Source organism: Hippocampus zosterae, chromosome 8 (assembly GCF_025434085.1).
Source record: "Hippocampus zosterae strain Florida chromosome 8, ASM2543408v3, whole genome shotgun sequence".
NCBI classification, from domain to species: Eukaryota; Metazoa; Chordata; class Actinopteri; order Syngnathiformes; family Syngnathidae; genus Hippocampus; species Hippocampus zosterae.
The window spans coordinates 15588140-15604008 of NC_067458.1; the positions used below are offsets into that span (position 1 = coordinate 15588140).

The 15869-nt window shown below is 41.1% G+C and overlaps 1 protein-coding gene across 2 annotated transcripts; it reads left to right on the forward strand.

The window, feature by feature from the left end:
* Window positions 1-935: 935 nt before the first annotated feature.
* rnf11b (ring finger protein 11b) lies at window positions 936-15712 on the forward strand. Of its 2 annotated transcripts, XR_007963579.1 has the most exons (4): window positions 936-1512; window positions 8792-8961; window positions 11926-12330; window positions 12541-15712. XR_007963579.1 is itself a non-coding variant. In XM_052072918.1 (3 exons), the coding sequence occupies exons 1-3, from the start codon at window positions 1390-1392 to the stop codon at window positions 12095-12097; spliced, it is 465 nt and encodes a 154-aa protein (XP_051928878.1). In that variant the 5' UTR covers window positions 936-1389; the 3' UTR covers window positions 12098-15712. The 2 variants fall into 2 exon arrangements, 1 of the variants encoding a protein (XP_051928878.1); XM_052072918.1 differs by having other exon boundaries at window positions 11926-15712.
* The last annotated feature ends 157 nt before the right edge of the window (window positions 15713-15869 follow it).

Below are 15869 nucleotides of genomic sequence, written 5' to 3' on the forward strand. Positions count from 1 at the left end.
TTTCAAGACAAAAAAGTTGTAATCTTTATAAGAACAAAGATTTTGTCGAAGTCGAAAGCCAACTCATAATTAACCTTATGTGAATAAAGGTATATTTTTCTAAAACAAAACCACAATATATCATTGCGCTCGCAACATAACGACCTGACTACATTTTTTTTTTTTTGCAAAAGCCTGATTTGTGTCAGAAATGATTCTCGATAGTCCAATGGAGATGTTGCAAACATGCCAAACACAAAGAGAAAACATGAGTTAGGTATTTATGTTATTAGCATCATGAGAACGTTTCAAGATTGAAAGTGAGGATCAGCATTTGGGATGAAGAGTGGATGGATGGATGGATGGATGTTACGCAATCATAATTGATTCCAAACTATTTTGCGAAGCCCCAAGATATATGGGTCCAACAACCTCAATTTCAGAACTAATGTTTTATAAATCTGTATGTTGTGGTTTATTGTAAAGTACTGTGTACATTTTTTGAACATTTAGGGAAAAAAGGTTTATTCACACAGTAATATCAGACCTTTTAATTTGCCTAGAGCTAAGGTGGAGAGGAGCTATTGGTTGTTGTTTATTGGTGCGACAGTCCTTAAATGTAGGAATACACTACACTTCTTTCTTTACACGACAGAAGGAATTCCAGTTTAGTCATCACAGTTTTATGCCAGTTACTGTCTTGTATGTATGTGCACGGTATTTTTCTTGAAACATGAATCAGTTCGTGTTATTGACTGCCTTCTGGATCCCTCTCTAAAGACACTAAAACACAAAACGCTCCTAAATTGCACCTTATACAGCCGAAGGAACGACTCCGAGCTCTTGTTTATGTTCACAGAAATTTACAATGTTAATCGATCCGATTGGCTGCGAACAAATACTGCGTGGACGTATTCGAACGCCGATTGGCGGATATCTGGGTGGGCGGTGCTTGTTGTTGCTACAGACACGTCTTTTTGTCGTTGTCGAGAGCGACTGAAAACTGGAAAGTCCCTGACAGTCAAGCGAGGGTTTCCGGGCGGAACTACTATTAGTTGAAATGAGGACTGTCTGGCCTTTCTTCGCCTAACTTTCCTTCGTGGATTGCAAAGAGCCTATTTGGTGTTTAATTTTAATCTAAGAGCGAGGCTTCCAGCTAGATAATCGACGCGAGCTAGCTCTTTGTCTGGCTAGCGGCTAGCTCGAAGGATGTGCTGTTGAGCCCGAGGCTGCCCTCCCGTCGTCTGGGAGAGGAGGACAGACGTCATCCGTTCGCGTTGAAACCACGCCGCCGTCGCTCATATAAAAACAAACAGTGGAAAGGGGGCCTGTGAGATATTCTCTTTGTTACGTAAGAGAAGCGACGTCGAGAGAAAGCGAGAGCGACAGAAAGAAGGAGTTCGGCCGAAGATGGGCAACTGCCTCAAGTCCCCAACTTCGGACGACATGTCTTTGCTCCACGAATCCCAGTCGGACAGGGCCAGTTACGGCGACGGCGCCGACCCCGACCTGGAGCCGCCACCTCCTTACCAGGTAACTTTCTGACGAGACAAACGGCTGTAGTAAAATGGTGAGGGGGGTGGCGTGATGGTCGAAATCAGCTGTTACAGGTTCGACATCCTCCCTTTGTTGCTAATCCGCCTTGTATTATCACAACGTCCTGTCTCTGCCATTTATGAATTAAATAATCCTCCACGCCACGATAGCCAATAGATCTGAACGATTTTCAAAAATCTTGTAATCACCACCTCCCTTCCATTTTGCAATATGCGATTATTTTTTTCAAGGTCGTCAAACACAGACTAAGAATAAAAAAATATCACACTAGACAACGTTAGATGTATTATACGGTAATAGTTTGTTCTTCAAGTGACACTAAAGCAAAGATTTAAACAATAAAATAGCCACTTGACCTGGATAACCTGAACGATTGATAACGAAAGTAAATGCCCTTTGTTATTGCCCACTTCGCTCTTATCACAAAAAAATCTATTATGCAATACAAATCAGGTTTTTAGCGCAAGAGATAGTGGGTGAAATGTCATCATAATTTGCAGAACCCTTCGGAATTGATTCAATATGAGTTTATTAATGGTTATTTTCAGACATTTTCAAATTTCTCACGGGTATTTTAGACACCTGCCTTGGGACTAGCATTTACGCTAAGTCTGGCACATTTACACTGTTTATTGTGTTGTTTAATGTGGTTTGTCCCAAATAAATAAAATGGATAGATTCCCCTAGTAGAATTCAAAACAAATGGCTTGAGGAGATATGTTGTATTTAGAATTTTTTCAAACCACATTTCTGTAGCTGATATTACACAAATTATACCAAAAAAGCATTTTATTTCTGAAACACAAAAGAAAAAAATTATCTTGATCCTGTCATCCAATTTTCAAAATTAATGGTGGTTTAATGGTCATATTGATGTGGCCATTCTAACCAGACTAACCATTTTGACCGATTCTCTTTTTTGAGGAATCTTGTTAAGTTTCTACTGTATGATGCTGTAATATTAGCAGTAGTTATTTTTTTGTAGTGGATAAAGAACATGCCTGTGAGAATTTTCTGTCTACATGTGTTGCTCCACCGTTTGTATTGAAAAAAGCTGTTGCTTCTAAAACCTTGACTATTGAATCCAACTGTTAGCTTGTCAAACATGCATTGCCTTGTTTGTTAGCATTAAGTTATGTGGACTGTCCTAAGGCAATGCTGTGTTTTTTTAATGCGTCATAAAAAGTATACACTGTCTACTTGAAAGAAATAATGATGATTTCGTCACAAATTTCTCAAAAATGGTGTGTAATCTGGGCCTGTTTAGTTGAACACAAAGGGGAACCTTTACACACAAACATGTCTTTTGACACTACTTTGTCAAAGTACTCAATGAACAATTTTCACACCCTATTTTTTGACTTGTTAAAATCAGACAGGTTTGACATGGCGTCCCTGTCTCATGCAAATGGCCCCATCCCACCTCATATTTGTGTAGAAACCATTAGATCGGCAACTTTTCATGTAGCCCCCTTTAGGTCATGTCTAAAGAGTGTTAAATAAGGCAGTGGCAGCCCTGTGCTAATTAATATGCCAAGCCTTATCCGAGATTTAAGATAAGCATTTATTTCCAAGGCTGGAGTAAACTAGCTCAGGACAACCCGGTAGGTCTTGACTTGTAATTGAGATTGAATAGTGTGATATAAAATGTTGTATCCTATTTATTTACACCTATCCAATAAACAACAACAAAAGATTGGCACCCCTTAATGGGCCCAGTTTATAGTGTGTCCAGATTTTCCCAGGGGAAAAATATGCCTCAAAAGTCAAACCAAACTTGAGTTTAAACAGTTATCATGCGGGACGTCAGCAAAGGGTGCAAGCAAGACTTCTAATAGTTAATATAGAATTAACGTATCTAATTTCTTTTGCGTTTGTCCTCATTAGGGTCACAGGTGAGCTGGCGCTGTCCCAGCTGTCTTTCAGGGAGAGGCCGGGTAGACCCTGTACTGGTCAACAGTCAATTGTAGCAACTATTCAAATTCACATTCACACATGTAGACAATTCAGAGTCTTCAATGAACCGAACATTGTATATCTTTCAATTATGGAATGACTCCACCCAAGAAGGCCAGTGCCCAGATTCACAGCCCAAGCTTTTCAGGCCGGTGGTGTCGGTGCACTGTGTTTATACTGATTTCACAAGAATTGCAAAAGAGGCTTAACCAGTTAAAAGCTACCTTTATAAAGGACTCCTTTCATAGCAGCCTGATCCAACTCTCCCCAGTTCCTCTCAGTAGACCACAGTAAGCACAACCTTCACGAAGCTGGGATAACGGCCCACATTTTTGGCGTTCTTGCCCCGTTCAACATAACACACTGTTTTAGGACAGCCAAGTCCTCGCCTATGTTGTTCCACACTGAATGCAGCACCTTCTTCAAAGAGCTTTCCTCCATGCCAGAGCACTGGAAAACGGGGTGCCCATGTAACCATTTTCAGCATCGTCACTCATTTTTAAAATGCGAGAGGCCCCAAACAAAGAAAAACCACCCCTCCATGTAGAAATAATCAATTTATTTGATTACTCAATTAATCAATTGATTAATTGCCCTGTCTGTACCCTGCTTTAGTCGTGAACCTCGTTTATATAGAGATTCTCCCAGTAAGACTCAAAAACTCATAATCTCTCAACCAAGATAAAGCTGAGTCTTTTTTCACGTTTCATGCTGGTTAACTTAGTTTTTTACTTGAGTGCTTAGTGAAAATTTAGATGAATAAAGGGACATCTGTGCCACACACCATGTCATAATATTACAGCAATTATTGTTAGAATGAGAGTTATTTAAAAGCTATTTAAAATGGTTGTGATTCCATCTAAAATCTAGCCAAACCCGCAATGGGCGACACAGATTCCTCACGTTCTGGAGGGCAGTGAGCTGTGAGTCAGATAATTCTTCCCCATGTTATCTGGACTCAGCTGCTGTTGGCCACAGGAATATTCTCGACTTCAAGTATGCGGCTCCGTTGTTGCATTGTTGGCTTATTTCCTCAGGAGACAGTTTTGGATATTTAGGCAGCTGTCGAAAAGAATGATGGACATTCAAAGAATTGTTATCTCAGGCCGTGAACAGTACACGCGCGCACGCACACACACACACACACACACACACACACACACACACACACACACACACACACACACACACACACACACACACACACACACACACACACACACACACAATAGTGTGTGTTCTATATAAAGCATAAACCTGGAAATTGATGAAAACCAGAAGCATCACTTTGCTGAGCACGTCTGCCTGTTCAAATCTCAGTCTGGCCTTCCTGTGTCAAATTTTCATGGTGGCCCATTGCATTTTTTTTTTCAAAATCAAAACATCCAATTTTTTTAATGGTAATGTTTTAAAATGAATTAGAAATGATGTTAAAGTGTCTTGAGTTCATAGTTAGTGCTGTATTTATGACTGAATCTGTTAATGTGGGCAATTGTAAAAAAAAAAAACATCCCAGTCTTCTGTTTTTCATATTATGAAATTACTGTACAGCATTTTTAAAATAAAAAAAGAAAGCCCTACCAGGTCATAGGAGGGTGATACTTGTAAGCGTACACTGTTTAACATCTGCTCCTTGTTGTGGTTCTTTGAAATGACGACACCGGACCTTGTTTCACAAGAATGCACACGGTCCGCAAAGAATCGGAAGACGTGCATTTGATAGTTTCCTGAATGAACAAAGAGGTTCTTTGGAAAAGGTTCTTTGGAATTTGCCAATGATTCTGAATAAGGAGCAACTTGCTCTCTTGTGGGAACCAGTCAGGCTAAGTGGATAGGGTGGATAAATGACCAACCCACTTAGGCAAGCGAAATAATTTGCTTACAATGAGGTCGAGTGCGCAGTTGTTTCAATGCGGTTCATGTCAGAGGATAACTGCACCTCTTAAGGGGATTTTAGTGTTGTCTAACTGTGAATTGACTGACTGACTGGTGATTTGGAAGGCAGCTGGTAAGAAAAATGCTGACTCACTTCAGTGAGAGCAGACGATTCCATTCCGTTAGTGTGACCTGCAATGCCCCTTATACAAAGCTCCACGGCTGACAAGTGTGGACGTGCAGCTCGCATGCTTCTGTCAGATAGCACTTTTAAAAAAAAGCAACTTTGCAGATTGTGTTGAACCCACTTTACGGACATACCAAAGTACAACACCGAATTACTGATGAAAGTTGAGTTCAACCAGATTTTAAGGAAAATACAGCTTGAAATTTCATTCGATTTTTTTGCAGCACTTTTTCTGAAACAACACTGGTGAGCAAATTAAGAAGTAAATGTGTTCTGCTCTTGCCACGTTCCCGCTGCAGCTAAACAGACATCTCTTTCAATGACCACACTTGTCGATGGCTCTTGAAATTTGTTCACCGTAGAGGCAAGTCCAGATGGTGTGAAACCGTAACAAACACATACAAACAGTTACATGCTGTTACAAAATAAAACACAACATAACAATGTGCCCCATTTGTCTGCTCCATGACAAATAGTTGACTAAGCTTGCATCCTCACGTTCGCGAGCTAATGCGCCAATCGCTAGCTTAAATGCTAATCATAAACAAATATTTGTAACTTCTCTTAAAATGTAAATTCACAGTAAGCAAGCCCCACTAATTAATACTCTCACAAAATATTAACAACATACAGGCTGTGCTTGGTTCAGAACACAAAGCTGCAGTCCATCTTTTGTAGCTTGCTAAACAATAATATAAATTTACTTTACAAAATAAACGCAGCTCCATAACTATAGAAAAATAACAATTGATATACGGCTCTTCAGGAACCAGAATAACATGTATTATTTCTGTGGAATTTAATGCAAGTAAATGCTGGGCTTTTTTTCCCTTAACAATTACTCCATGTTTGTGTTTCAAGTAGTCAGTCCCCCTTCTATAATTTGTTCACGATTGTGCAGTTCAGTCAAGTTCATCCATGTCACTCGATGTGCGGCTGGATTTATTCATTGGGTCATCCTTGTCCAGCTTTGCCAGGTTGATAACGGAATGTGCATTCAGGCAAAGCAGGAGTCATCAGCCTCTGCTGTTATCAGCAAACGCTTCCTGGGATGGAAACGTACGTGTCCTTTCCTTGTGAATGAAATGTGCTACATAAACAAAGCTGCCTTGCCTTATCTTCCCATGGGTGTTTGGTGGCGTGATGATGTGAGACGTCTGTTGAATGTACAGGTGTTGTCCAGAGATTTACTTAGAAGCCCAGAGACCACAGCCAAAGATTGAAGAGCCTCTAAATGGTTCATGTTTCTGGTGTAACTTGCCGCCTGCCTTGGAGATGACGTCATCTGGCCTGTTTTGTCTGTTTCAACAATCTACGGCTTTTGTCGAGGAAAAACACGATTCGATCTGTTTCTTCTTCGGTAGTCGTTTCACGTCTTTACTGTGCACAGCTGCAGTTAAAATATGTACAGCTGGAGCTTTACCCTTTGTAGATCGACATCAATCGGTCTGGCTGAGGCGGCCCAAAATTAGCTGGAGGCTGTCGGAACTTAATTTTGAATGAAGGAAAAACCCTGTCTGAGCTTCTCTGTTAAAGCTACTGCTCCCATGACCCACCCCTGAGTGTTGGAGGTTTACTGCATGCTAAAAAATTCTTTTCATTTGGACTAACCTAATTTTGTCCACTTTCAGCTAAAACCCGAGGCTTGGCAGGCTGACACCTTCATCAGCTTTGCGCTTCATTCAGCAGCCAAGCCTTGCAGAAGACACAACTCGCCTTCTCTACCCCTTTTTGCGCCGGCCAATTCGCTAAACCCATGTGCTCCCGTTTGAGCCGAGGTTGCATAACGACCAGTTGTTGCGGCCCAGCTGACGCGCCATAATTGGGAGAAGGCAGAAGCCTATGATAACAATTAGACTGCTGACCATTGGCACAGCTGACGCACATACACACTATGGCTGCTCCCCTGTGCCGTGATTTGTGCATGTCACTTCCATCCCTGTTTGGCACGAGTGAAAGGAAGAGCTGTTCTGCCTTGCCTGCCAGCAGTTATGCTGACTCATGGCCACGCTTGGTGCTCGCTCATGTTACTGCCCCACACCAATGTATTATTCAGGCTGCAAAGAAAATGAATGCCCAAGTAAATTAAAGATGTTTTTACTTACTTTTTTTCCACATCTGTCGTCACTGAAGGAAGTGAGTCATCGTTCTTTCAGGATCTGCCTTTTTGTCACGTTGACTTACACAGTGCCGGACTGAAATTCACTGGCTTTACGTCAACTCAAAGTAAAAACTTACTGTCAATATAGGGTATCCAGTTCTCCTTTAAAACGTCTTTTTACAGTTTTTTTTATTTTGTTATCCTTTTAAAATGCCACTTATTCCTTCTTGTTAAAGTCTCAAAATTCCACAGACATTATCACGGTGCATATGTTCATGTTAATTTCTTAATTGTCGGCAGAGTTTGTTCAAGGCCCCAAATGTTCGACCAGCATTCTCCAGGCTGTAATTTTCTTGTCACAAGTGAAATGTGAACAAGTTCTAATTTTCGTTGTGACATAATATATATGTATATATGTAAATTAAATGACAAAATAAAACTGCTGACAAAGGACTGCCGTACATTTGGTAAACATTCACAACCACGGATGAACCCTGACGTGAACGTACATTCGCTACCTTTGCCAACACTCTCAAATGTTTACCCCTCGAAACAATAATAATGCAATACAGTAATACACAAAAGACACAATATGTTCACAGACAAAAATATTAAACGTATCAAGAAAAGAACATTGTCCCTCCTGCGAAACATTGAGGGAAATGCGGATCTGTTATCTTCTGCGGCTGTTTTGCCACGAGGTGTCTTGAATCTGTGCATCGAACAATGACATCTCAAAATTATCTCTACAACAGCACACCTAAACACATTCAAGAATGGCTGAGAGCAAAGCATTGGATTATTCTGAAGCGGCCTTACATGAACCCTGATCTAAATCCTATAGGACATCTGTGTAAGTAATTGAAACGAACCGTTTTCTCTGTGCTTGTTGTTGTGGAGAAACATCCCCATCTACTGCCAGGGAACATGCTGCATTCCCAAGTCACTGCCCGCAATTGTTCATTCATTAGATTTGTGGAAGACCGACATTATCGTGCAAACGACCCCTGAGTATGTCTGTTGTGTCATGTACCGAGAGACAACTTCTTAATTTTGTTGGAATAAACATTAGATGCAGTATTGATCATATTTTTTTGCGGTTGACTGAAACCGTCGTCTCTTTCTCTTTTGTGCAGGAACAGATTCATGTTCCCATCTACCACCCGACACCTAGCCAGGCTCGACTAGCCACCCAGCTGACGGAAGAGGAGCAGGTGCGAATCGCCCAGCGCATCGGACTGATCCAGCACCTTCCGAGGGGCGTTTTCGACCCCGGGCGAGACGGATCTGAGAAAAAGATCCGAGAGTAAGTCATGAAAAAAAAATCTATCTATAGAGACAGATCATATATATAATTTGATATGTATATAATCGATAGATCATATATATCATTTTTTTCTTCCAGAATGCATAATAAGAAACAACAATTCCATCTTTCTTGGCAGTTTTTGAATGCTAAGCTGCAAAGTGAAATCATATTTTCGCTACGTTCTCGAAGCAGCTACTAATAATGTCAACTTTGCTGTTACACTTTGCCAATATCTCCTAAAATTTATTGCTACTTTATTGGTACTGCATACCAAAAGATGAGTTTGACTTCATACCGTGAGTGTAAAGTCCTCGTGAGTTCTCACATCTGTTTCATCAGGCTGGTATCCTGGTTAATACTATTGATGAGCCTCATGTGGTGGGTGATTTACCCCGTGTGGAATTTCACTCAAGTCGAACCTCTTTTCAACGCATCACTTTTTACGTTTTCACCCCATAACGTTCACATTTCAAAGTCACTCTTTCATATAGTTCATTTTTCCATTTGCCAATTTTCTTTTTACAATTTTACAATTTACTTCATTACAATGATCAGATTTCCCTCCGTTGCTTACCAATGCAACTGATCGACCCGTCCGTTGGTTGCTCTTCCGGAGGCATGGCGCACGTGGTCTGAAAAACATGTATGGTAAACCAGAGCAAATCTCGCTGTCTGTGAAGGCTGAAATTGTCTTTCACTTTTGAAAGGCAGTCTCTCAGAAGAAGCGCAGCCGAGACTACGAGTTGGCAAGGTCAACAATTTCGACAATTATCCGTAATGGCAACAAAATCATGGCAGAGTTTAAGGCCAACAAATTGAAAGATGATCGTAAACGGCTTCGGTGCACGGCACGTCCTGAACTGGAGAAGGCTCTTTTCATTTGCTGAGTGTTTTCGTCATACTCTATACACATATTTGTAATTGAGATGATTATACTGTATGACATGTTCGTGTTATTACATCTATAAATGTTCATACTGTATTTTACATCATAGTTGGCGGACGTTTTATTGGAAATGGTTGTAACGACCTACCTTAATAACATACAAATTCATTATGTCCCTCGAGGTACATTGTAATGAGGTTCAACTGTACTAAATAACAATGTTTTATGTAACTTGGGTTCATGATTTGTGTGCATGGTGGATGCGTGGGGTTTTATGATCTTCCTCATCGTGTTTGGCTTAGTTGTGTCAGCTCGCACACAGATTTCCCCACGTCAACAGACAGTGCCTACAGTATTTTCTATACATTTTATACTTGCAGTTTTTTTTGTGTATGCATTCAAATACTTTTATGAAGTTTTTAAACTGTGTTTTAAAGGGGGGGTCAAGTCAAAACAGTTTTTTAAAATAATGTTTTTATGCGCCAGTATTGTCTTTAATCGGTATTCTAATTGAAGGGATCTTCCAACTGGGATGGTCAATTGTTCACTAATGAGAGCTTGTTAGTGAAAAATGTACCAATGTACCTGTATGTTTTTTTTTTAATCAGGAAAATTATATTGGCTTACGTTTCAATTTCATCAATTTGTTTTGGAGAAATCCGTAAATAACGAATTACCGTATTTTCTGCATTAAAAGCTGCACCTAAAAGCATTCGATTTTCTCAAAAGACGACAGTGGGCCTTATAATCCGATGCGCCTTATATATGTATCAGTATTCTTCATGGAGGTAGTGTTTTAAATATACACTAATATTAAATATTAGTGCTTTGTTACAGCTGCACCGGTTGTGAAAGCTCAATATAAATAAAGCTGTATTGAATTGTATTGTATTCCCTTTAGCATAGCTCCATATAGTGGATGCACAACGCAATCACCATTGTAGCTTATATTCATTCTATGCGCCTTATAATGCAATGTGCCCGATATATGAAAACTTTAAAAATAGGCCATTCATTCAATGTCCGCCTGATACTCCAAAACGCCTGAAGTACGGCAAATACGGTCCTCTCTAAATGGCTAATGGGCAATATAGCCACGCCCCCATGCAAATGAGGAAAGGAGCAGCTCACATGGATCAGTTTTCTTTGATAAGTTACCAAGATAAGTAAACACAATGCGTTGCGAGAGGCATTTTGTAAGCCGAATTGTTATAAAATTAGATTTTAATCTACAAGCGATAAATTTACATTCTTTCCAAGTCGACCATAGGGGCCTACACCCGCACCGCTCATCTGAAAAATGATGCGTCGAAAGCCGACACACATAGCTAGAGGGGCGGCCTAGTCACCGTCACTCCATCCATCCAACCAATTTCTGTCCAACTTGGATTTCGCTAAGCCAAACTCCAGGGCTTGTAAAAATGAAGACATTCGAACGGGCCACTTGCACCGTGACGGTGAGCAGCATCTCTGGCCGGACAGAATTAGCGTTTTCTCCGCTTCAGCTGCATGAACAGCGTGCAACCGTGATGCAGATGTCTGATAAGAGGGTGATCACTACACAAACTCCTTGGCTGCCTGTCTGGTGGTGAACACAGAGCTATTCAGCTACCTGGGCGGTGGGCGTCTGTGACTCAGACTCCCGTGTCTGGCTGGTAAGAATAACATTTCATCCTGCTCACCCCATCTGTTTGGTGGCCGAACATCAATTGCTGCCTTGACAGCTGCAGTGGTGTTTGCAATGGGAGTTCCGTGAGCCATAAGGCACTGTGTTGGCATTTTCAGTCTCCGGCAAATGGCAAAATGGCCGCCCCAGGGATAGATACAAATGGGTGGATTTTGCCGCTAAATTCATATTCCATAAATCTGAATGCCATGTTGGGACGAATGGGACCGTATAGAACATAGGATGACAAAGAAAATCATTGACTTGACCTCCACTTTATTACATTTAAATGTGTGTAAAGAACTTTTAAACTTCACTTTTTTCCCCTTTAATTGTCTCTATGATGTGGATTTTCAACTTTAACGGGTGAGTCTGACGTATAATCAAATGTGTGCATCTGGGTCTGCAGGTGCGTGATCTGCATGATGGACTTTGTGTATGGGGACCCCATCAGGTTCCTGCCCTGTATGCACATCTACCACATGGACTGTATCGACGACTGGCTTATGAGGTCCTTCACCTGCCCGTCATGCATGGAGCCGGTGGACGCCGCGTTGCTTTCCTCCTACGAGACCAACTGACACACACCTGCACGTGCACTCACAAACACACGTATACATACACACACACACTTATGGACTACGCTTGACACCAACACACGTACATAGACTGCACACTCGTGGATTTAGCCAGGATTAGTAAAGATGGACGCAAGTGTTCACAGGTGGGCCTGCTGGTCAGGACTGTGCCTGAGAAAGTGAAAGAATTGAAGCTGCGGAACAAGAAACAGTGGACATCTGAAAAAGAAGAAAAGGTCACTAAGACACCCTTACTGTCACATACTTGCACGACTAAAAATTTGAAGGTCAAATATGGTTCACCTTTAAATGTTGTAGTGCATTTTAAGGTCATCAAGAAATTTCAAAGTCCAGTATCCCATCCTTTTTGGGAGTAGTGTATCTTTGACGCAGACTGTGACGGCACACAAGATGGTCCATCTGCCCACCATGCTATTTTTCCTCAGATCGCCTAGAATCCTTGCCAAGAGGAGGAAGAAGTAGCGATCCTCAAGATTTGCAGCCTCCAAAACGGCCGTTGGCTCCGAGCTGCCAGCCGAGCAGATAGGTGAATAGATTACAGCAGACACTCTCAGTCTCGATCTCTGGTGAGAAAAAGTCAACTTGATCGTGGTTTTGTAAAGGGCTTTGTTCTATTTCGTGACATGGCAAAAACAACTGTAACGTGTCAGTCAAGCTGAGGCCCTCCATTTCCATAGCTCCCCCGCCGCCCCTTGGACACCGGAGCCGCGTTCATGCCGACTTTGTGGCAGAACGGAGGTGAAACGGCATTCAACCGCCTGTACCTTTCAGACAGAACTGGCTGAAGAGAGATGTTGCTGGGTCCTTGAAGTGTGTGCTCATACAGTCATTGGGACTTCATAATTCCGATAATTAAGATGTTGGGGTCAGGTCTTTAAACACAATGGGCAAACTGATCTTGTGTAGGTGTGCATGTTTTTAAAATAATGCAAGATTATTTATTGAAAATTATTTTCTGTGATTGCGCAACCAATATCGCACCCGTCGAGTGCTGTGTTCAAGTATTTACCACCTTCCTGATTTCTATGTTTTTTGTATATTTGTCACACAAAACGATTTCAATTCATCAAACCAATGTGAATATCACCCAGACAACCCAAGGAAATGTAAAATGCTGTTTCTAAACGGTGATTTCATTGACTAAGGCGAAAAAAAAAATTCAAAGCAAATGACAAAAACCGTACTGGTCCCATGAAAGATGTGAAGTGAATCAACATTCAAACAACTTTCCAGAGGGTTCTGTGTGAAAGGCACAGGCAGATGGATACATGCCGGATCAACATCTAGCTAGGGCTTGCCAATTTTACCCAATCTCTGCGTGGAAGAGGCTTTGGAAAGCACAAATATTTCTCCAATGCTAAGAATCCTGAAAAATATATCCCAATCCTGATAACATTTGAAAAGTCCTCCCTTCGAGTTTTTGCACAGACTTCATGTCGGATGTTTTCAATTGCTGGGATGGAGTATCATGGCCTTGGGTTGTTCAAATGTGTAAACGGGAAAGAGGCTAGAAAAGCCAGGAGAGACAGTGTTGCGTCAAATTGTTGAAAACGCAACCAAGATTTCTTGTAAGAGCATTTGGCTTGAATTTCAGTCACTTTGGTACGTACGCTGCCCTCCATAATCAACGGTGCACCTGGTTACGATGTGTTCTTTAGCTTTTAATAAATTACCGGTAAGTTACCCAAAAAAATAAGTAAAAATTACGGGACAAAATCGAAATAAGAACAAGATGAAAACCAACCTTTAATTCAAGATCATTATTTCAGTGTGGGAAATAAATCCGACATTAACGAATATTTTTTTACATCAACTCATGTGTGCCAAATTTAGTTGTACTCCTGAAGTGAAAACAACCCTCTTTTGCCAACGAAGCAGCATTGAATCTTCTTCTGTAATGTTTCTGCAATCTTTTTTGCACAGTTTCTATAAATCATCCAGCAACCGGGGTCCCGTCCTCTCCACTCTCCTCTTTAGCCCTCTCAATCGGGTTGAGGTCTGGGGAATGAGATGGCCATGGGAAGAGCTTGATTTGGTGTGTGGTGAACCATTTCTAATTTTTTTAATCAGATCATATGCTTCTGCAATTAAAAAAATATATATTTTATGGCTTTTAACACATCTTGATCAGGGGTGCCAATAATCGTGGCACTGTAAGTGATGTTCAGGTCCGAACCTGGATGTCATCAGTCACTGGACGCGCAAATACAAATACAGTACTGTGCACATTAGCTTCGTCATTTTAATGGAATGGACAGGTACAGTATTAGCCAAAAGAGACAAAACTGGACCATGAAAAGTCGAAAAGGTTTGGTGCGGACACTGTGCTGTCCAAATGCATTGCAGGAAATTGTTATCACCACTTCAGTCAGTGTGTGGCTTGCTTTAGTTTGGGGAAGTTGGTTTCCCGCTTCTGCATGGTGCAGCAGGAAACAGACAAAACCACGGCACATTGAACCGACACACAGTCAGAATGAGAAAAGCTAAAAATGAAAAAAAAAATGGAAGAGAACAAGGATCTTGCGTACTTTACTTCGAAGGCAAAAGAGTCACATTTTATCCACAAAGACACTGGGCAGTAAGACCGTTGATCACTGGTGCTAACTGTGAGCAGTGTCCAAAACTACATCAACAGTGGGGGTTTTTTTGTTTGTTTTTTTAGCTGCGACCAGATGTTTACCATATCGGTCCTAACCAGGTATCGTGAATGCTTTTATATTTGCAATTTAACATTCATTAAATTCCCTGTCCACACAAAGGATTTCTTTTAACCCATCCAACAATATTCGCTTAAACTTAAAAATGTGGTGGCATGTTTATGTCAAGGAAGTATGTTGAAATGAGTTGAGGAGTTTTATTTTGATTTACAATAAGTGGCGCTTTGCTCCCATCTTGTGGCAATGATAGGGAATTAAAAACCTTTTTAAAGGGCATCAAATACTCGATAATTTTCGCTCTTGTTGCAGGCCTTAGTCCTGTCCCACTGCTAACGGGGGATTAGCTGGACTGCAGTTGGTGTCTGCTTTTGCCAACGCCGAGCTGAGTAGATGCCGTGCAGTGGAAAAGGAGACTAACAATACACCACACACAAAAATAAAAGTCTCTAAAATGTTAAACTGTATGCGGTCATGAACGGATTACAAAAAACACAAACAGCTTTTTGCACAGTACTGTATAATCTGCCATGTAACACTCAAATTGCAATCCGCAGCCAATAATTCTCAAAACTATTTGAACAATTGCAGCTCATTTAAAGACTACCTTAGTTGAGCTGCGCCGCTCTTATTTCCATAAAATGACTCATGGGCGCGCACTGTGTTGGCCGGATATTCACCGACAATGCAACAGCTGTACATGAAGCCAGGCATTCTCCCATTTATTTATTTAAGAAGGCCGAGCTTACTGGCACGTGTTGATTGTGGGTGGATTTTTGTAAGAACCAAACTGTCCCATCTGTTTGCTCATGTGAATGGGTTATGTGTGTTTTATGATGTTTGTGTAAGGATCCTTGTTAGATATTTCCTTATTTGTGAGCATACACATGAATATGCAGAGTGCTACAGGAGACAAATAAATAGACACTGCAACTGAACACAAGCTACTTTTTTTCCATTTCCTTCATCAATGCCTGAAGCTAGTGTGTTGAAGCGAAGAGGTCAATAGTATTTTTGCATGATGAGAAAGACCAAGCCAAATTGTGTTTCCCATTTTGAATGGGGACTCTGTGAGTCATTATGACTTGATATTGTTTCTT

What these genes read in the sequence shown, in the direction of transcription:
- rnf11b (XM_052072918.1), top strand. Translation starts at nt 1,390, where the DNA reads ATGGGCAACTGCCTCAAGTCCCCAACTTCGGACGACATGTCTTTGCTC. An exon ending in AGCCGCCACCTCCTTACCAG is followed by an intron (nt 1,513 to 8,791) that starts GTAACTTTCTGA and finishes TCTTTTGTGCAG; the next exon opens with GAACAGATTCATGTTCCCAT. An exon ending in TCTGAGAAAAAGATCCGAGA is followed by an intron (nt 8,962 to 11,925) that starts GTAAGTCATGAA and finishes CTGGGTCTGCAG; the next exon opens with GTGCGTGATCTGCATGATGG.